We start from the raw sequence: 21,020 nt of genomic DNA, 5'->3' as shown, positions 1-21,020 counted from the left end.
TAATCTCCTGTCTAGAACTGATGATGCAAAGTTTCTCTTAATGGCTTCACAAGACCTCAGGTCAGTGGTGTGCCCTCTGCCACCACTTACTCACATCTGAATCTTTTTTTTTTTTTTTTTATTAACTTGAGTATTTCTTATATACATTTCGAGTGTTATTCCCTTTCCCGGTTTCCGGGCAAACATCCCCCTCCCCCCTCCCCTTCCTTATGGGTGTTCCCCTCCCAACCCTCCCCCCATTACCGCCCTCCCCCCATAGACTAGTTCACTGGGGGTTCAGTCTTAGCAGGACCCAGGGCTTCCCCTTCCACTGGTGCTCTTACTAGGATATTCATTGCTACCTATGGGGTCAGAGTCCAGGGTCAGTCCATGTATAGTCTTTAGGTAGTGGCTTAGTCTCTGGAAGCTCTGGTTGCTTGGCATTGTTGTACTTTTGGGGTCTCGAGCCCCTTCAAGCTCTTCCAGTTCTTTCTCTGATTCCTTCAATAGGGGACCTATTCTCAGTTCAGTGGTTTGCTGCTGGCATTCGCCTCTGTATTTGCTGTATTCTGGCTGTGTCTCTCAGGAGCGATCTACATCCGGCTCCTGTCGGTCTGCACTTCTTTGCTTCATCCATCTTGTCTAATTGGGTGGCTGTATATGTATGGGCCACATGTGGGGCAGGCTCTGAATGGGTGTTCCTTCAGTCTCTGTTTTAATCTTTGCCTCTCCCTTCCCTGCCAAGGGTATTCTTTTTCCTCATTTAAAGAAGGAGTGAAGCATTCACATTTTGATCATCCGTCTTGAGTTTCGTTTGTTCTAGGGATCTAGGGTAATTCAAGCATTTGGGCTAATAGCCACTTATCAATGAGTGCATACCATGTATGTCTTTCTGTGATTGGGTTAGCTCACTCAGGATGATATTTTCCAGTTCCAACCATTTGCCTACGAATTTCATAAACTCGTTGTTTTTGATAGCTGAGTAATATTCCATTGTGTGGATGTACCACATTTTCTGTATCCATTCCTCTGTTGAAGGGCATCTGGGTTCTTTCCAGCTTCTGGCTATTATAAATAAGGCTGCAATGAACATAGTGGAGCACGTGTCTTTTTTAAATGTTGGGGCATCTTTTGGGTATATGCCCAAGAGAGGTATAGCTGGATCCTCAGGCAGTTCAATGTCCAATTTTCTGAGGAACCTCCAGACTGATTTCCAGAATGGTTTTACCAGTCTGCAACCCCACCAACAATGGAGGAGTGTTCCTCTTTCTCCACATCCTCGCCAGCATCTGCTGTCACCTGAGTTTTTGATCTTAGCCAATCGCACTGGTGTGAGGTGAAATCTCAGGGTTGTTTTGATTTGCATTTCCCTTATGACTAAAGATGTTGAACATTTCTTTAGGTGTTTCTCAGCCATTCGGCATTCCTCAGCTGTGAATTCTTTGTTTAGCTCTGAACCCCATTTTTTAATAGGGTTATTTGTTTCCCTGCGGTCTAACTTCTTGAGTTCTTTGTATATTTTGGATATAAGGCCTCTATCTGTTGTAGGATTGGTAAAGATCTTTTCCCAATCTGTTGGTTGCCGTTTTGTCCTAACCACAGTGTCCTTTGCCTTACAGAAGCTTTGCAGTTTTATGAGATCCCATTTGTCGATTCTTGATCTTAGAGCATAAGCCATTGGTGTTTTGTTCAGGAAATTTTTTCCAGTGCCCATGTGTTCCAGATGCTTCCCTAGTTTTTCTTCTATTAGTTTGAGTGTGTCTGGTTTGATGTGGAGGTCCTTGATCCACTTGGACTTAAGCTTTGTACAGGGTGATAAGCATGGATCGATCTGCATTCTTCTACATGTTGACCTCCAGTTGAACCAGCACCATTTGCTGAAAATGCTATCTTTTTTCCATTGGATGGTTTTGGCTCCTTTGTCAAAAATCAAGTGACCATAGGTGTGTGGGTTCATTTCTGGGTCTTCAATTCTATTCCATTGGTCTATCTGTCTGTCTCTGTACCAATACCATGCAGTTTTTATCACTATTGCTCTGTAATACTGCTTGAGTTCAGGGATAGTGATTCCCCCTGAAGTCCTTTTATTGTTGAGGATAGCTTTAGCTATCCTGGGTTTTTTGTTATTCCAGATGAATTTGCAAATTGTTCTGTCTAACTCTTTGAAGAATTGGATTGGTATTTTGATGGGGATTGCATTGAATCTGTAGATTGCTTTTGGTAAAATGGCCATTTTTACTATATTAATCCTGCCAATCCATGAGCATGGGAGATCTTTCCATCTTCTGAGGTCTTCTTCAATTTCTTTCCTCAGTGTCTTGAAGTTCTTATTGTACAGATCTTTTACTTGCTTGGTTAAAGTCACACCGAGGTACTTTCACATCTGAATCTTAACGTACATACTGAGATAATGTTGTGGTGCCATCATGCCCGAAGACAACAGCTGACATGCCCAGACATGGCATGGAGCTGGAGAGAATGCTTGTCAATAGAGATATGGAAACCTAGAGGAGACAGGACTCTACCTTAGCTGGGACAGGTACTCAGAGCTTGGACTTGGCTATTGTATCTGCTTTCCCCTCTTCACAGCTCGCAAACCTGCAGGCCTTCACTTGCTGCTCTGCAGGATGAGCATACCACTATGCTACTAGGGTCTATCCTTTACCTAAGGGTCAGAGCTGGATAACCTTGGACAAATCATTTGTCTACATAGCAAGGATTTGTATGGATCAAATGAGAGATGATATGACGAACACTTTGAGCTTCTATTTTAAGGCTTTATTTTTAAGTGTGTGTGTGTGTGTGTGTGTGTGTGTGTGTGAGAGAGAGAGAGAGAGAGAGAGAGAGAGAGAGAGAGAGAGAGAGAGAGATGTGGGTGCTGGGAACTAAACTTGAGTCTTCTGGAAAAGCAGCAAATGCTGAGCCATCTTGCCAGGTCCAGCTTTGGGCTTCTTATTCTATCATCAAATGCCCTATTGTTCCTCAGGTCAGCAGTTCTGGATGTGTTTTGTTGGCTTCACATTTCCTTCCACACAGAAGTAATTTGTGGGAAAGGAAAGCAACTAAGAAGGCAGGAGGACAGGTGAACAGTTGTTCAGATCTAAGAGGCACAGACTTCATCTCTTGATTTGGAGGAGGGGCTAACAGTAAATTGTCTAAATCTCAGAGGAACTCAGGGTTTTTTCCTACCTGCCCCCCCATCCCCTTTTTGGAGGATAAAGTACAAGATAAAATTCTACCATCTCAGCCATTTTTAAGAGTCCAGTGCAAATTTTACTACCGTCTCTCTCAGACCTTTCCATCACCCTCTACAGAAGCTCCATCTACATTACATAATAAATATGGAAGTGCTCTAGCTTTACTTAGGAGCTCTTTCAGAGCTGGAAAGACACTTGAACATAAGAAGGGAGCTGAGCTTCAGGAAGGCAGAGCACTCCATGTTTAGCTTCTTCACTCTAGGCTGTGAACTGAACGTGAAGCTGAGAAAGCAGACGCAGTGAGATACTGCTAAACACACTGTGACCGATAGTTAATCCAAAGTCAGTGACTCTGTTAATGTCACGTGGCACAAATGTCCTGTAGCCTCAGCACCAAGCACAAACCTGTACACTCTGTATCCTCATAAACAAACTGAAACTTACTTTTTGTGTTTTTATGTGTATGAGTGTCTTGCCTGCATATATGTCTCTGTGTCACATCTGTGCTTGATGCCAACAGAAGTCAGAGAGGGCATCAGGTGCACTGGAACTAGAGTTTCAGGCAGTTGTGTGCCACCATGTGATTGCTGGGGACCTAACCCAGGTCCTCTGTAAGAGCAGCAAGTGCTCTTAAATCCTCCAGCTCTAGACAGTGCCATCTGACATTGTCATCTGGAGACCGAATGAGTGGATTATGAATCCCAGAGCTTTTGCTCTATGTCTGAAGGTTTCTATTTGTTATGATAAACACTGTGTCCACATCGGCTTGGAGAGGAAAGGGTTTATTTCGTTGTAGAGTTTATCGTCCATCATGAGGGACATCAGTACAGGAAGTGAAAGCAGTGAGGCAGCTGTGTGCCACCATGCGATTACTGGGCACCTAACCCAGGTCCTCTGCAAGAGCAGCAATGTAGGTCCTCTCACATCAATCTTCAATCAAGAAAAGGCCAGTCTACTGGGGACATTTCCTCAGTGGGGTTTCTCTTCCCAGATGACTCCCACTTGGATTAAGCAAACAAAAACTAACAAACACACTGTACATACAAACTTTTCTGCTTCTATAGGAATATGGTTTAAATACAGAAATCAAAGACATTTGATATTTTCCTACCATCATTCCCATGCAAGTAAGTATCAAACTTGTGTCTTTGCATTGCATTCTGTTAGACTGATCTTTAAAATTGCTGTCAGGCTCTGTCAGAAGACCCAGGTTAGGGTCCTTATCTCCACATGGTGGCTCACAAGCACCTAGACCTTCAGTCTGAGGGGATCGCATGCGCTTTTCTCCCTTCCATGGGTCCCTGCAAAAACACTGCACAAAGGGCCACAAAGGCACACACACTAATAAACATGTGTTTAAAATGCTGCCTGCCAAGTTGCTGAGTCATAGTTTTAAAAACTGTTCAATTAATTTTGGCTTGGGATTAGAACAGAATTTCCAATAATTTCTGAAATGTCCCTATGTACATTTTTGGTATTTTGTATTATACATTTATGCAAAGTAGCATTTTTAAAATTGATGACTATAAATAAAAATATTGATAAACTCTGAGAAAACAGTGGAAATGTTCTATGCCCTATAGCATATTCCCTAAGACTTAATTTTTTATAAAAAATGGACAAGCATATAATCTCATTAGTATATGAATTTGCTTTAATCTTTAATAAGTGATAAAATTATATATATTGAAGAATTGTTCCAAAGTAAATTTTTGATTTATTATCAATAAAAATTTGATTTGTATAACTATTTTATAAATGCTTGGAGTTGCATAAAATTTCTCCTGGGAATAAGGATGACAATAGGAAAAACTCAAAGCAGTCCTGTTCTAAATCACCCAGCAAGTTGCAGATCCATTCGAGAATGGTTTCTAGTTCATATCTCTTGTCACACACTTGGAAGTTATATATCTAGAAATCATTTACAAACAGATGCATTGGTTATTCTTAAACACAGTCATTCACATTTCTGTGTTTAGATAAATTTTCCTTAAAATTATGCAAGGTGCTACCTTTTAAACCCCCCTGAGTTTCCTCAAGGATCCAGTACCTTTGCACTGTTCTATCAGAGTGACACCTTAATTGTTTTATTTTTAAGAGGGTTTTCCCTATTAAAAGTTACTGTTACTATCATTTTTATTATTGTCCCAATGTAATGCATGTTCACGATCTTATTTCATCCTTGGAGCAACTCCAGCATACAAGTAATTTTTTTCACTCTAGTTTAATACATAAAGAAATGGGCTTATGGAGTCTAAGTCATATATAAGTTCACACACACACACGCACACACACACACACACATGCACGCACACACGCACGCACGCACGCACGCACGCACGCACACACATGTAATAGAGCTGGATTCAAAGCCCAGATGTATTTGACTACAAACTGCCAGCACTTTCTTGGGTTTCATGCTATCCCCTCTGTAGTAGGGAATGAAAACACTGTGATGCTATTACAGTAGACTTAGTTTAAGGTTCTAACATTTCATCCTTGGGCAATGGCTTTTCCATGCCCCTCTTCACCTTAGAAAAGCCTCCCTGTCCCTGGAAATGTACTTCACCCTCCACCTCCCCTACCTTTTTCATGATAGTTACTGTGACAGTCATCAGATGCTTACTGTATTCCATGTACTATATCAAGTACTTGGCAGTGTGTTACCTCATTTCACTCAATCCTCACAACATCCCTAAGGCTGGTACTGCTGTACTCATCTTACAGATGAGGAAATAGAGACTTGCAGAAAATAATTAACTTTAATATAGATTAAAACAGGTGGCAAGAGAGAGGAGAGAGGGAGGGGAGGAGGGAGGGAGAGACAGAGAGGGATAAAAGAGGGAGAGACAGAGAAGGAAGGAGGGAGGGAGGGAGGGAGGGAGGGGGGAGAGAGAGAGAGAGAGAGAGAGAGAGAGAGAGAGAGAGAGAGAGAGAGAGAGAATGTCTTATATGTGCTGTATGTGCTGAAGCATGTTGCATTTTTGGTGCGTACTGACCATTGAGCTGTCTTCTACCTCTGCTAGACATGAATAGAATTATTTGTTTAATTGAATGAGCCAGTCACAGGAACTGCTGAGCCAGGTCTATTTAATCAAAATAGATTTTTTAAAAGTTTGTATTAGAAAAGAAATTTGAGTATTGCTGAAATTTTCAAATATTTTCTATTCATGAGTGCTTTCCAAAGCGTTGGCTAGAACCACGGTAATTACTGTAAAGAGTATGCTCTCTGGAAAGGATTTTGTGGTAGAATTGGGGGGGGAGGGTATCAAGTCAAGTGCCTTTCTCCTTCGGAAACACTTAAAGTGTTGTTGGATTAGGAGTCTATATAGAGTCTACACAGAGAAGAATACTATAGGCCTTTTTCCTTCAATTTTTTTTGTATTGATTTTCCAGACGCTTTGGTGTTAAACCATGCCAGAAGTGTGTGGAGATGAATCACTGTTATCCAAAGGCTGCCAGCCTCTTTTCCTTCTGACAGAAGGATAATTCCACGTGGATCAAATAAATACAGATGTGTAGTAATTAGTTCTATTCCCAGTGAGCCTATTTCCAACACACTAAAGATGTGAGCGATTACGGAACCTCACCCCAACAGCTTTTATCAATTTAAACCGCTAAACAACAGGATAGGTCGTAACCCAGCCTGCTATTAATAATGTATTTATTATGTTCACTATAACAAATTGGGGTAGGGCCTAGAAAAAGATTCCTTTTAAGAGGGATGATTTGATTATCCTCCAGAAACATCACATGTGCCTGGCTACTCACCTGATGTACAGTCCCAAGGCAATCAAAAGAATAAAAAATCTCATCCAAGGAGAAGAGGCCTACATCGTGGGCGGGATCCTCCACAGAGATGATTTAGCTGTGGCTGACATGTTGAATGTACCCATCCTGGCCTCAGAGCCTGAGCTGGTTCACCTTTACAGTGGCAAGTCTGGAAGTAAACGGATCTTTGATAACGCTAATGTGCCAATGCCTCCTGGAGTATATGACATCTATACTTACCAGCAGGTATGTAGGGTAGCTTTGTTCAAGTATCTTCTGTCCCCTTGACCTTGTACAACTTCAGGTAATCTGGTTCCAGCTCTGCCGGGTGAAGACTGTGAATGAAAGTCACTCTGAAGAGATCTTCACTATGCCCCGTGTTTGTCTGGTTTCTCTTTGTTTTCTGTTCTGTGAACTGAGCTCAGGACCTCTCCCATGGTAGGTAAGTACAACAGGGCCTTATCCTCAGCTCTCTTTTAACTTTTTGTGACAATATATCACTAAGTTATCCAAGCTGGCCTTGAAGTTGAGGTCCTCCTGCCTCATCTTCCCAAGAATCTATGATTACATGTCTGAACCACACAGTCTGGAGGCCTTCAATGTATTAAAGTACCTTTCTACTGGCATTATAGAAATTACTAAAAGTTCCATAATATTTACCTTTCAGGCTAAGTTACTCAGTGTTGTTAAATCACTTAATTACCAAGACTGTCAGTATTCAGCACCCTAATATCTATCAGTTCATCGTCACATTCGTCAGCTAGCAATTTAATAGGATTCCAAGCACAGGAGAGTCTGTTTTGGCAAAAAAGTGGGCTTGGAAGCTTTAGAGTATTAGGTGAGACCAAAGAGTACTGTATGTATCCTTGACTCCAGAGACAAATACTTTGGCTCTTCAGGAATGGCTCTCTTCAGAAAAGAGTAAGGAACTTAGCTCAGAAACAGGAAGGGAAAAGGCCTGAGGAATAAACCCACAGTGGTTTTCCCTTGGACCCAGTCTGTGGCTCTGCATTCCTCCATCAGCCTCTAGAATGTTCCTGTTCTGATGCAGCTCCAGCGGGTAGACTCCCATTTAACTGCCATCCGTTTACATGATAAAGAAGAGTAAAAGATAAACTGCTGGCTGCTAACATTTCCTATCCTTTACTTCTGAATTTCTCTTGACCGGTTCTTTCTCTGAGCCAATCATAAAGTATCCTTTCCCTCTTCTTGGACAATTAAAAGAACCATAAGCATTGAGGCAGCTAATAAGGGTCAGATGGAGGGATCTCCCTCTCTTTTCAGTTGCTTGGTCCCGATGTTCTGCACAACACAGCCACTGAGACTAGAATGAAACCTTTGGGCAAATCACACTTTAGGAAGACGACTTTGAAGATGCTATGAATATATTAAGTTGCCCTGAAGTGTTTGAGTCCTGCTATAGAGAGTTCCTGACCAACACATTGGCTATAGCAGAAGCAGAGACACAGTGGGATTTTAGCTGAGGAGTGATGGAGAGGCTTCCACTGAAATTGGAAGGTAACAAGACCAGTTGCTTAATTCTGCTTCCTAATAGAATTTTTTGGCTGACAGACTTAATGTGAGAGAAACAGATTTTTAAATGGTACAATTATTCACACGAACTACACTAGAAAATCTTCATGTCCTCAAAATGAATGTACAAAACTTGTATTGAGTCTTAGTCTCATCTTCATTGACAATAGTACAGGCAATCTATGCTCTGAGATATTTATACATTAATTGTGGTTAAAGGTGTGGGCACATTTAATGCACTATAAACTCTGTCTAGTGCCCCGTGCTCAGAAGTAGTGCTAAAGCCTTCTCGTAGACCCTCAGGATGGTTGGTACTCAGCCTAAAGCATGGTGGTGCATCCGTAAGCCAAGCTGTATCTGAGCTCTGTGCTTATTTGGAAGTCATGCATCTGATGTCAGCAAGAATTGAGGTACTCCACTGAGGCTTTCCAGATAGTAATGGCTCTACCTAATCAATCGGAGTCTTTCAGTATTTCAAATGTGCAGATGGTGATGAATCAATCCTGACTTTTTATTGATGGACATTGTAAATTTAAAGTGGGTGAAAGATGTGATCATTTTAATTTAGGTTAATAAGTATTTGTGGGTCTTAGTTGGATTTTCACAGTGGTAATTTTTCTGCATCTAACCTTCACTAATATAAAGTGAATCACAACTTAAAAATATATTACATTTTTAAAAACAGACTCAAACAGAAAATGATAAATGTTTGGAAGTAGCATTAAAGTCATGTGGTTTATGACTGAATTTTTTAATCTAGCATGAGCACAGTGAGCATTTCCTGTTTTGATCCATAAAATAACCATGTAAGTCCCTTTCTGGCATGTGCTCTGTATGAAATATTGACAGCTTTGGTTAAATAATCAAAAATGGCAATGCTGCTTTAAAGCACTGTTCAATTTTCACTTAAAGATAGCACATAATTCTTTCCAGCGGTGCAGTCTTTACAATACTATTGATCGTTTTCATTACTGTAGGGGATCCATCCACAGGCACCCATTTATAGGAGTCTCAGAAGCAACAAATAATAGGATTTGGAGGAAACACTGATCCTGTTAGTATTTGAAGCCTCCAAGTATACAATATATACAAATGCATAATTTTTAAAGGCTATGCTGGAATTTCTTCCCTTAAACTAGCAAAATAATGTTTTATCCAATATTAAGATGTTAAATAGCACTCCTACTTCTATAATTTGTGATCACAGGACACACAGATCACAGCAATATAAGATTAATAGAAATAGCATCTCAGCTAACTGGAGAAGGAAAGAGTGAAACCCTGGAAGACACATTAGGAACTTCCTTTGGCTGTGTTCATAGCCATACAGTATGTAGACAAGAGCATTGTCATTTAAACATCCAAATTATTGATAAATACTACTTGGTAATTAGAGAGTTTATACAATTTATTTTCACCTTTATTAAATAACCCATAGCTGAACGAGTTTTGGGGGACCCCAACTGTGGCTACTTTGATCTCTTCCACATTGTCACTTCATGTAGCATCCTCAAAATCCTTTGCCAAATAGGCATAATTCAGGGTAAAACATTGTGCATTTAAATAAAAACCATTTTAATTTTGCAGTTTTATACCTCAGCAGAACCATAAATCTTCTCTTTGGTTAAAAGTAAGAATCCATTCGGTAGTCCAAGAATAGATGTGCAGCACAGTTTTATGTCAACTTGACACAACCTATACTCATCCGAGAGGAGGGAACTCAACTGAGAAAATGTCTTCATAAGATCTGGCTGTAGGCAAGACTGTAGGGCATTTTCTTAATTAGTGATTGATGTGGGAGGGCCCAGCCCATTGTGGATGGTGCCATCCCTGGGGCTGGTGGTCCTGGGTTCTATAAGAAGGCTGGCTGAGCAAGCCAACAGAAGCAAACCAGTAAGCAGCACCTCTCCTATGGCCTCTACATCATCTCCTGCCTCTGGCTGGGTTCCTGTCCTGGCTTCTTCGTGCTGGACAGTGAGGCGGAAGTGGAAACTGAATAGACCCTTTCTTCCCCGAGTTGTTTTGGTGATGGTGCTTCATCGCAGCAATGATAACGTTACCTACGACAATGGAGAACAGGACTCTTACTGTCAAGTGTAGGATGTGACAGCCAAGAGTAGCATGGGTAGTCACAGGAGACACATGCTTAGTGTTGCTTTTGCCTTCTGGGAATTTTAGACAACAAAGCTGTTTTGTGGTCTAAGAGGCTGTTTTTCTTCAAAGCTCTAATAGAATGCTCTTCTATAGGATGAAGTAGTCTTGCCTTTTGTCTGACTCAAATACAACACAAATGATTTACTGACGGGTACACAAGTTGTTCCTCTGGCTCCTCCTCTACCTCTTTCTGTACTTCACCCTTCCCCAGCTGTCTGTAGGCTTGGATACGCAGCTCATGGACTGCAAATCAGTGTAAGGCCTGGGGTCACAGCAATACAAGAGAAGTGCTGCTCTGCCACTCAGTACTGTATAATGAAGGACAGTCAAATTACTCAGCCTCTTGTGTATTGAGTGCAGTCACTGATGGCACCATCATCGTAGGTTATTATATTAAGTGGGAAACTCACGTATAGGATACACGAGCCATGGGCTGGGTCCTGCTGAGTGTTCAGTAATGTTAGTTAGTGTTCTTACTATTATTTTGGAATCAAAGCCTGGATTTCTATCCCTTAAATGTTTATCTCTTTAAGCCCAGTTATTCAGAGAGTATTGCTTTATATCGTACTCAGGGCAGGCGACATTCCACGGGGGCTGTTTCTGCAAGTGTCTTTATCTCAGTCATCTGTCTCCCTCTATAATCCATTTGTTCATGTCACTAATACCATCAACTTGACCAAATGGCCAACAAGTGTATGTTAGTGAGGACAATGTCTTATACATTGCAGTATTTATTTTAGATTACTGTATTCAAAAGCTCAATGAAGTTTTCAGGACAATATTTTTTATTGTCTCGAATTATAAAAAAATCATTTGAAGAATCAGTAAAACACCTAAGTTGCTATGAAAGAAAGGAGATAATACTAGGATTCAACTACAGATATTTAAGAGTTTTCCTTTTGCCTTCATAAGTCAACATGATGATAATAGTTTCAGTTTCTCACAAATATGATTGCATTTTAAAAATGGCTTTTATCCCGTTGGCTAGTGATTTCTTTATATCATCCATCACTTAAAACTTCTTGAATTTGTACTGATGAGTCAAAGGGAACCTAATGAACAGACTATGTAAAGGCACTCAAAGCACCACAAGCAAGTTGCTATAACAGAATGAAAGCGTGGCTTGTTAATTTTGCTGTACCTTTGCCCCCAGCTGATAGAACAATTGAGTCAGTTGGTGACTGATAACCTGGGAATCCGACGCTGGGTCTTTAAAATGAACATGGAATTTGGAGGAAATGGGACAGCATTTTGCGACATCCCTTCCCATCTACAGTGCTACAAATGGGTGGTGAAGGAGAGTAACAGATTCGGCCCTGAGGACTGGAAGAAGAAGTGGGCACAAGTGAGTGTTCAGTGCTGTGGACAATTAAGGTCCTTTCTCCCCAAGTCAGCTTTGCTCTCTGTCAAGACAGCCTTTCCTGGGCCTCAGCACAAACATAAGCATGAAGGGACTTATTGGGTTATTTAAATGTCCAGTTTTGGGGCCCAAAAAGTCTTTTCCCCCACACCTTCAAAATGATTATAATAGCACTGGAATATGAGCACTGAGCACACCCCCTGCTTGTATCAGCTGCTGGGACTAAGCTAGCTGTGTTTTATTATGAGAGTTCTACTAGCAAATAGTGCTCACTGGAAGCTAATATATGATAGCATTCCGTTAGGAGCCATGTTTTTGAAGATATTCCAAAGAAATATGTAACTACCAGCCCCTGTGAGATGCTGAGAGAAGAATAGACCACAGAAGAAAGTTGCCAGCACAGCTGACTAGTAGGCTTAGTGTCTCCAGCTCTGCAGGAGGTGTGTAAGCCTTTCCCCGTATGTGGGGGAGATGAATTATGCCACCTCAGAATGTTCCACTTTTACTTCATTGTTGTATGTGGTTTAGTGTTTAACCTCTAAACACTGTCCCACACTGTAGCCTTATACCTAGCTTCTCTATTGCACGACCCTGTTTTGGGTGACCTACTAGAAAAAAAAAAGATTGAAAGACAAACTCCTTAAGTGGTTCCTTCCCTCCCAGCATGCATCGTGGTGGACTGTGCAGTGATTTGCATCTGCTTTGTGCATCCCACTACAGAAGTCTATGAATCAAGACACAAGTGATAGAAAGGAAGGGCACACTGGCGGGAGCCACATTACTCCTGGGCAAGCGAGATGATAAATACCTCTTGAGACCAGTCAGGAAGGAGAGTTCCCTTTGATAAATGGGTCGGTCCTCCTCATGATCTATTCTGGGCTTTCCTTTCCCTCCAACAGTGAATGGACTAAACGCAGTGCCTGTCATGGCTAGCTCTTTACATATTATTTAAAGAACACCAAAGTGAATTACTCTTCTAGAAAAAAATAAAGCAAGGAAAATGTATTTAATTTTGAGGCCCATAGAGGTTTCTGTTATATTTGCTTTGAACAGGATTTTGTCCTTTTGAGGCAAAGCTATTGTGTTTAAACCATGAAAAAGTCTAGCACTTTCATTTAAAGAATTGAAACACTGTGTGTACAGTGTTTTCTTGCCTCAGCATTTCAAACCAATAATTTTTAAAAAATTATCATGACAGACTACGATTAATGTAAAATGTTTGATTTTGAGTTTTAAAAACATTTACAGTACTGACAGTTGGTTGAATTGTGGTTAGAAACCTCTGTGCAGATTATTTAATTTCAATTATTTTAAACTATGCCATTTTAAATTGTTACCAAATACATTTAGCACTGTTGTTAATGTTATTAAATTTGAAACTCTTAAATAATTAATGATCTCTTTAAATCATCTTTAAAAACTTAACAGGGAAAAATAATTATTCAGAAATCCTGTTATAATGTATAGCTCATGCTTGGCTGTGATGTGTGAGAAGCCAAAGATGAAAATCAAAACAAGGCACGTGTGTGCTCGCTCCCCTTTTGTGGGGGCTTAAGACCAGCTCAAGTCTTCAAAGGGAAACCTCCTCTGAGTGGAGGTGTACTGAGGGCACTTATGGAGACGTCAGGTGGAATGCACCTTTGTTCCAGAAGACCATTGTGATGGTGTGCATTTAGACATCAAAGCATTACTTTATGAGCACACGCGTGTTTTAATGTCCTATTACAGTCTGTAGACCTGTTCCTTTTGATAATGAAGATGTTGTGTCACCAAGTCTAGCCTGGGACATACAAAACATATGCTGGCAGGTTATTAAAAATTTCAGCTTCTTGATGAAAGACTATCCTGCAGGCTAAGAGTCCAGAGAAAGACTCCATTCTGAGAGAATTATTAGAAATGAGAATATGACTGTAAGCACTGAATTATGTTAATACTTACAAATGGCATCATTTGCATAGCAGTTTGTGACAGGATGCTGTGAATTCTCTTATTGGTGCACCGTAGACAACAGATGAAAGCAGGGCTGTGTATGGGGCGGGCGCCACTGTGGAGTCTTATGCAGACACTAGTCTTAGAGGTAGGCTCAGACTTGGAACACAAAGATCACCCCTCCTTCCTCCTCTTCTAATTTTTGACTGAGCTTTGGCTGGTTGCAATTAAGACCTGAAACAAAGTCACATGCGTTATCAGATGCTAAAAAGCCTAGTCACCTTTGAAAGCTCAGTATGGATACATAGGCACATTTCAAAAAGCAGAAAGACTACACTGAAACAAAGCACACATTTTCACTTTTCCCTGGAGGCTGGTAACAAGCCTCTGCTTGTCATCCTATTGTCTAGTGAAGTCAGCTCCACTCACTTCACTGGGTCCCAACTGAGTGCACACTGCTTGCTAAGGTTTGTGAATCCACTTGCACAAATGCTAGATTCCTTGTTTCTGAGTCGAAGCATTTGTTTCAGTTAGTAGGGACGAAGACTTCACACACACACCTGTAGGAGAGAAGCCTTCCTGACAAATGCTGGTGCCACAGTCTGCTCTCTGTGCTCAATCTTTCTCGTGGCTGCTTTCTACTTTGTAATAGGGTAAATCTGTTGTCTCTCACACTAATTTGTCTTACTGTGTTAGAATGTTAGACATTTGGTATTCATTTAAGCATCACCCAAATGGGAAGATCTGAATCCAGGGCTCCCAAACCTAGAAAGGCAGAATAAACCATACTTATCACTAAAGAACTAGGCCAGTAAACAAACACACTGTTACAAAGGAGGAGCAGCCACCACAGTGTGCTCAGAACAATTCCCCTGGGAATGGAAGTCTTGTAAACAGTGATGGGACCACTCTTGGGTGACTGACCTAGGTGCCTCCTGGAGGATGTGGTACAGCTTTATTAGGTGAGCTCAAAGAGGTCTTGGCTCATCACCACAGAATGTTTAGAAAAGTTAAAAGATAATACAATAATAATATATTAAAGAGATGTCTATCCCAGTAAGTATAAGTCACTTTTACTATTGCCTTCATTCTCTGAATTAATTCTCAAATGTGTGTTGTCTCTCATTGTGAATATGCTAAGTAAAGATAAGATCTTAGCCATTTGCCCATTTATTCATCTTCATCACAATTAATGACTGCATGTTACCCCTTTATTAATTAATTCTAACATGCTAAAACGCGCACCTGTCTGAAAACTTAAGCTCTTCCCCAGTTTTGTTTTGTTCTTGTATTTGTAAATTGTGGATCAGAGAAATGTCCACGTAGTATATGCCTTTAAAACAAAGACAAGAAAAAATCTGCCTTTTTCTCTAGGCTAAAAGCCCCACTAGTAGAATGCAATAGTAGTAGGAGCAATAGTGCTCCGGCTGTTGCTGTACGTGCTATATTGATAAGAAGATGCTAGTGGCTTCCAACTTCCTTAAGCTCCCAGAGAAGCTCCCCTCTTAGGCCCTGGCTTTGTGGTCCATGCCATGTGCTGCTGCTCTGGCAGATTTTCTACTTTCCACAGACTTTCTCAAAGCACAGATGTCCCTGGACCACACTGACTACTGTCGAGTGCTTCCCTTTCCTACCAGGCAGTGAATTGGGAGGCGAGGAGAGCTGTCAGTGTGCACACCTCAGCTGTAGAAGGCAGTAACCTGCTCAGGAATCCCTAGAAAACCCAGATGCCTCACCACATGCATTCCTGTGAACGTGCATAGTTGGCAACAGAGAATTCTATATATTACCTTTTGCCTAGTCACGGGGAGATACGTTTTGGTGCCTTTCTGTCACAGTCATTTGAGTCCACCTATAAATTATCACATACCGAGTAGCCTACCTTCACATCAGATGTAGCACCAAAAACAAGATAAGCAATTCAACTTATTTTTCTCTTACACAAGCCACCAAAAATTGTATTTGTTTTTGTCTTACTTATTTCTAGACATAATTCAGGTTTATGTGGTAAGCCTTTTTAAGCAGAACAAGAATTAAAATGGGTCAGTCTGAGGCTTCACAAGGTCCCACTGCTCTGTGTCTCTTAGAGCTTCCTGGGAAACTTCATGGTGATAACCAAATCACCATGGCTCTCTAAGTTGCCAGTTCTTAAAAGTATCCTGTGAATTGGCCAGCAATGTTCTTAGCATGTGACAGTTTAAGATATTGCTTTTTTATTATGAATATTAATTAAAGTTACATTATGAGGAGATATAAGCAACAGTGAGCAAACAAATACACATTACCTGCTGTTTGGCAGCTCAGAAGGTCTTGTAGCCTTCAAGACTACTGCAGTATGCATCAATTATCATTATACAAGATGCTGTCAAAAACTCAGAATAACGATCCAATTGTCCCTGTGCTATGATTTTGCTAATTAATATCTTTAAAATAATAACCCTAGATAGCATCATGGCCTCTTACCATTTGAGAATAGAAAACAATGTGTTTATTAGAGCTTTCTCCATGTTGAATAAAAAGGCTTGATAAAGTAGAGATTATTCTGACCAAAACATTGAGTCTGGATGCTTCTGGTTCCAGTTGACATATTTTCTAATTAGTATAGCAGCATGTCACCAAGATCACTGGAAAGTCTTAATCATGTACATAATTTTTCTTAGCTCTGAGAATGACTTAGAATGTTTTCTTCCAGTTCAGTGGTTATTTTCATGGTGCTGCCAGGGTTGAGTTTGAGGTGCTTCTCTGTGCCTGAGGATGATGACAGGAGAAGGAAAATTGCCTCCCCAGTTAAATGAAAGCCTGGGCACCCCTTCCGAGGACCTATAATAATCAGCTATACAAGCTGTTGGCTTGTGTGTCCTATTGATTTAATATGCTTCTAATCAGTACATAAAGCTATGGGCCTGCAGTGTTAATTTTTCATATGCTTACAAAGTACCCTTTGATTTTCTGTCACACGTTAATTACAGCGTTTTGCCATTAAATAGGAAGCTTTGTGTAAACTAATTACTAGGTAATCATTGTCTACTGCAAGCGTGCTGTTTGTACCTTTTATTTTATTCTAAAAATGCACAGATCTCACAGTCTGGAAACACTCTACCTTCCAGCCATTAGCTCTCACTAATTCATAGCATTATTGTGGAGAGTGGAGGAGTTGTAATTGTTGTGGTATCAGAGCTGTTAATTACCGGAGTAAACAGTTGAAATGGTGCCAAGGTCTATTGTACAAGGCAGAGAAAAGGAGGTTTAAATGTTACTCCCACCATCTGGGGACTGGAGGAGAGGCAAATGCTTGAAAACAGCGGAGAGGCGCCGCCGCCGCTTCAGCTCCAGGGTTGGCGGCCATATGGATCCAGAAAAATTTGAATCAATTGAATTTAACTGCCAGTTTTTCACAATAACTGCATGGAAGGAAGGAATAAAGCAGAAGATAAGAGGAACGAGAATTGGTTAGTGTTTTCACATCCAGGAAGGTCCCGCTGGAGTCCTTTCGGAAACGTCTGCTCTGCTGAAGGTCACAGAGCAGGCTTAGGCTTTTGGAGTAGATTCAAAGTGAGCTTTACTCTCTAACAGCCACAGTGCCATGTGGTCATCTGTCCTTGGTGCCCCTTGGTGAACCAGGGGTGCCCTTGAGAAGTCTAGGACTCGCTGTAACTGAGCCAGACTCAAGACAAACCCTCACTGTGGGACTCACTGGTCTAGTCCTGTGCATTGTCTGTGGAAAGAAAACAATCAATTTGCAATGCTGCTACATCGTCCCGACTCCATGTGTCCGATGTGTGGAAACATTAGAAAAGGTCCCTCTCTTCTCTTGATGGAGAAACAATGCTGCTTGCCCATCCCTTGTGTACAGAATAAAATATAAAACTCTCTTGATAATCTCTCAGTTTCATTCCTGGAACTTAGTCTTCCCCATGACTTGAACGAGAATCAAGTCCAAAGGGAATGTGTGTTTTCTTTTGTCTTCAGTCTGCAATTAGAGAGCATCCATCATCATCCAGGTCCTCCTAACCAGGTATTTCTCTGCATGTCCCATTTCTCTCCATGGACAGGAAGAAACCTATTTCCAGTAGCATACTACTAGATTATGGCTACTTCTACTTACGGTTGATTTAAACAGCGCATGATTTCCACTTTAACACACTGTATAATCTTTAAAACAGTCATGTATTTACTGGCTGTCATTCTTACACTTCAGCATAATTTCCTTGAAAACAGTTTTCCAATGGTAGGAATCTTTGTCTCTCCCCCGCCATTTGCTGCAGTAACTACTTTTCAGTCTCACTCCCCAAGCATGAATGTCTTCTCTTTTTAAGCCACGCTGGATTACTGTATTTATTTCTAATCGTTCCTTCAGCAGATGTTGAAGTAATTTCGGGTGTAATGTAAGCAACTCTTTTAAGGAGAGAAATCACAGATAGACCAGGAAGCGGGGGCAGCGTTTGTCAGGCTTGTATGAGTTTTCCCCTCCTTTTGTGTGCAAAGTTCAATTAAGAATTTCTAGAAGCACTTAATCTTTATCTATTGAAACCTCCCAGCATGCAGTGCGACAGGGCGACAGGACAAGCTTAGAGAAAAAGGAAGGAAGGAAGGAAGGAAGGAAGGAAGGAAGGAAGGAAGGAGGAAGCTCCACCCCCTGTGGTGAGGGAAAGAGAAACAGCAGTCAGCCTTGCAAAGTGGAGAGGGAATGCACGTCTTGGCGGTTGTGGTTGCAGTGAAGCAGTCGTGCTGTGCTTTGGAATGGAAGTACAACATATGTGCCTCAGTTGGACAAAATGCTTCTCAAGTCGAATCAACTGCTAGGCCTGCGCGTCGTGCAAGGTAGAGGCCTAGATAATGAGGGACAGACTCCTCAAGAAGCAGTGAGTGGATAATGCTACATAAGTATGGAATTATATACCGCGTTTTCAACATTCTGTTTAATGAGAGCTGCCACTGCAGCGAATCACTTGCCACACACCCGAAATGGGCCATTAGCTATCAAGGGAAAATTGTCTTTGCCGCTTTTAGCAGATGGAGCAAATATTTTACAAAGCAATTTTACATACCAAAAACATTTGTGTGCTTTGGTAAAGCTGGCTGTTTTACATTATGTTACCTTCTACTGCAGCATAATTTTCCATCTCATCGAAGACAAACTTGGCATTTTTGATTTTTAAATTCTCCATTAACAATTAAATACAGAGTAGTAAAGCTGCCCTTAAACTTTAAGTAGGTATGGGAAGTAGTTTCCGACTTGTTGGAGACACTTTCATTTTTTTCTTCATCCTTTCAACATATTTTTGTACCCTAAACAGGGACTGTTCCTAATGATCTTGGTGGGAAGGAGTGAGGGCGACTTCATGAAAGTAATCACCATGCAGAGTGATCAGAGCATCTGCGGGCTTACACCTTCCGCTGAGGATTGTGAGGGCGCGCTTTGGCCCGCCCTTTGTTATATCCATTTAAAATGTTTAAGCTTCAAGTAACAGAACCTCAACTTAAATGGCTTTTCCTGTAAAGAGAAACTGGCTCCAGATGGTGGCTCAGTAATGTCACTAAGGACCCACACACAGTTTTCCATCTCTTTTTTGAACTATGTGTAAGGCTGCTTCCTTCCTAAGGCTGGCTGTTTTCTGCATTGCAAGATGGCTGCCAGTAGCTTCCAGAATTTGTTCTTGGTTCAGGCAATAGAAAAAGAGAACATCTCATCAGGTAGCAACTCGGAAGAGCGCACACTTTCTTTCCAGAGGCCCTAGTAGGTGTTTCCGAGAAAGTGACTGGGTCACATCCCTGAACTGCACCAACAAGAAGGTGAGGGTGGAATTCCCTCCATCAATCTTCCATAGCAAGGGACAGAGAAGAACCATTTTGAAAGGAAGTGATAGTACCATAATCTGAAAGAGGGGGCACACAACAACAGATATCTGTTCTACATTTTTCCATATGTAGCCTTGCAGCTGTAGTTGATCTAATGCGACCAGAGTGTTAGACTCCCTGATGGCAGTTTCAGGCACAGATCCCACTCTACTACAGTGCACTGGTAGCAACTGGGTTTAACCCCAAGTTCTGCTACTTCCTAGCTGTATGGCATGAAGTAGAGCTTCTCGAGACGGCAGCTGTACGATGGTTAATGTAGGACACCCCGGCACATGGCTATAGCATGGTAACTTTCAGTGAGTGAACGCTATTATCTTACCTTTAAAGTAAGCATAACAGTTTTATAAAAACAGTGGGATGCTGTTTCTGTCCACCTCTGGGTCACCAGCCAGTTCCAATGCTATCACTGTTCTTGCCACATCCCACGTCTCTGTCTGAACAAGGCAGGGACATAGAGAGTATTCACCCACAGCTCAGAAGCTACATAGCTCCTGCAGCCTTGCTGTGCACTCAGCTGTTACACGAGGCATTTGTCCTAAGCAGTCCACAGTCCCCTTAAACTACGGTCTTAGTGGTAATCCTAGTTTATCAGGTCTCCATCCTCCCTCTGACTGTCCAGGCCTCCTTTCAGAATTATCAGAAATGCCTATGAAGCAGAACTATCTAGGCAGATCTGTGATGGTGCCTTACACCCTGTCTTAATCCAAAGATTAAGATATGCTTCTTTGGTTTTCTCTTGAACATTATCAAGCAATATCTGATTAATGAAGAAGTTATTTTACTTAATGTAAAGTACTAGCAGTTCAGCCAAGAACTACAAAAATGAAATACAAGTTTTGGTAAGACCAGTACTCTAATTTGTATCCTTCTTTCTTCTTCCCCATGCTACACACACACACACACACACACACACACACACACACACACAGAGAGAGAGAGAGAGAGAGAGAGAGAGAGAGAGAGAGAGAGAGAGAGAGAGAGAGACCACTAGAAATTTGCTTGGGTGGGAAAATTAACTCTCTACAGTTGTAAGTATCTTTGGCCACTGAGGGCAGTATTAAGGTACTTGGTGGCTCCCCTCATATACCTTGCATTTCTCTCATTCAACATATCTGTTCCTTCAAATTCACATTTCCTTGACAGAAATAGAGAAAGCCAAGAAATAAGATGCATGCATCAGAGAAGAGAGTCTCTAGTTCATGTCAGTTAGACCAGCAGAAGTCAAATGCCTTCTGAGG

At 41.3% G+C, this 21,020-nt stretch overlaps 1 protein-coding gene and 1 long non-coding RNA gene across 18 annotated transcripts in view; one reads left to right on the top strand and one right to left on the bottom strand.

The window, feature by feature from the left end:
- The window catches only part of Iqch (IQ motif containing H), a 193,701-nt gene that overhangs the window by 105,319 nt on the left and 67,362 nt on the right, over positions 1–21,020 (top strand). For 15 of the 16 annotated variants that reach the window (XR_010053948.1, XR_010053947.1, XM_039081112.2 and 12 more), the window contains 2 exons: positions 6,921–7,193; positions 11,788–11,979. Coding sequence is in view for 14 of the 16 variants with exons in the window: in XM_039081112.2 (XP_038937040.1) it covers positions 6,921–7,193; positions 11,788–11,979 (465 nt within the window). In the remaining 2 variants the exon portion in view is untranslated. The remainder of the gene's footprint in view (positions 1–6,920; positions 7,194–11,787; positions 11,980–21,020) is intronic. The other variant, XM_017595565.3, reaches the window with a different exon arrangement.
- LOC102547003 (uncharacterized) overlaps positions 9,871–21,020 on the bottom strand; it is a 95,198-nt gene continuing 84,048 nt past the window's right edge. For both annotated transcript variants that reach the window (XR_005488254.2, XR_005488255.2), the window contains exons 9-10: positions 13,933–14,157; positions 9,871–10,540 (exon numbers count right to left, since the gene is read on the bottom strand). This is a non-coding gene — a long non-coding RNA (uncharacterized LOC102547003). The remainder of the gene's footprint in view (positions 10,541–13,932; positions 14,158–21,020) is intronic.

Source organism: Rattus norvegicus, chromosome 8 (genome assembly GCF_036323735.1).
Source record: "Rattus norvegicus strain BN/NHsdMcwi chromosome 8, GRCr8, whole genome shotgun sequence".
In the NCBI taxonomy this organism is placed as follows: Eukaryota; Metazoa; Chordata; class Mammalia; order Rodentia; family Muridae; genus Rattus; species Rattus norvegicus.
This window is presented reverse-complemented; position numbering and strand designations above follow the sequence as displayed.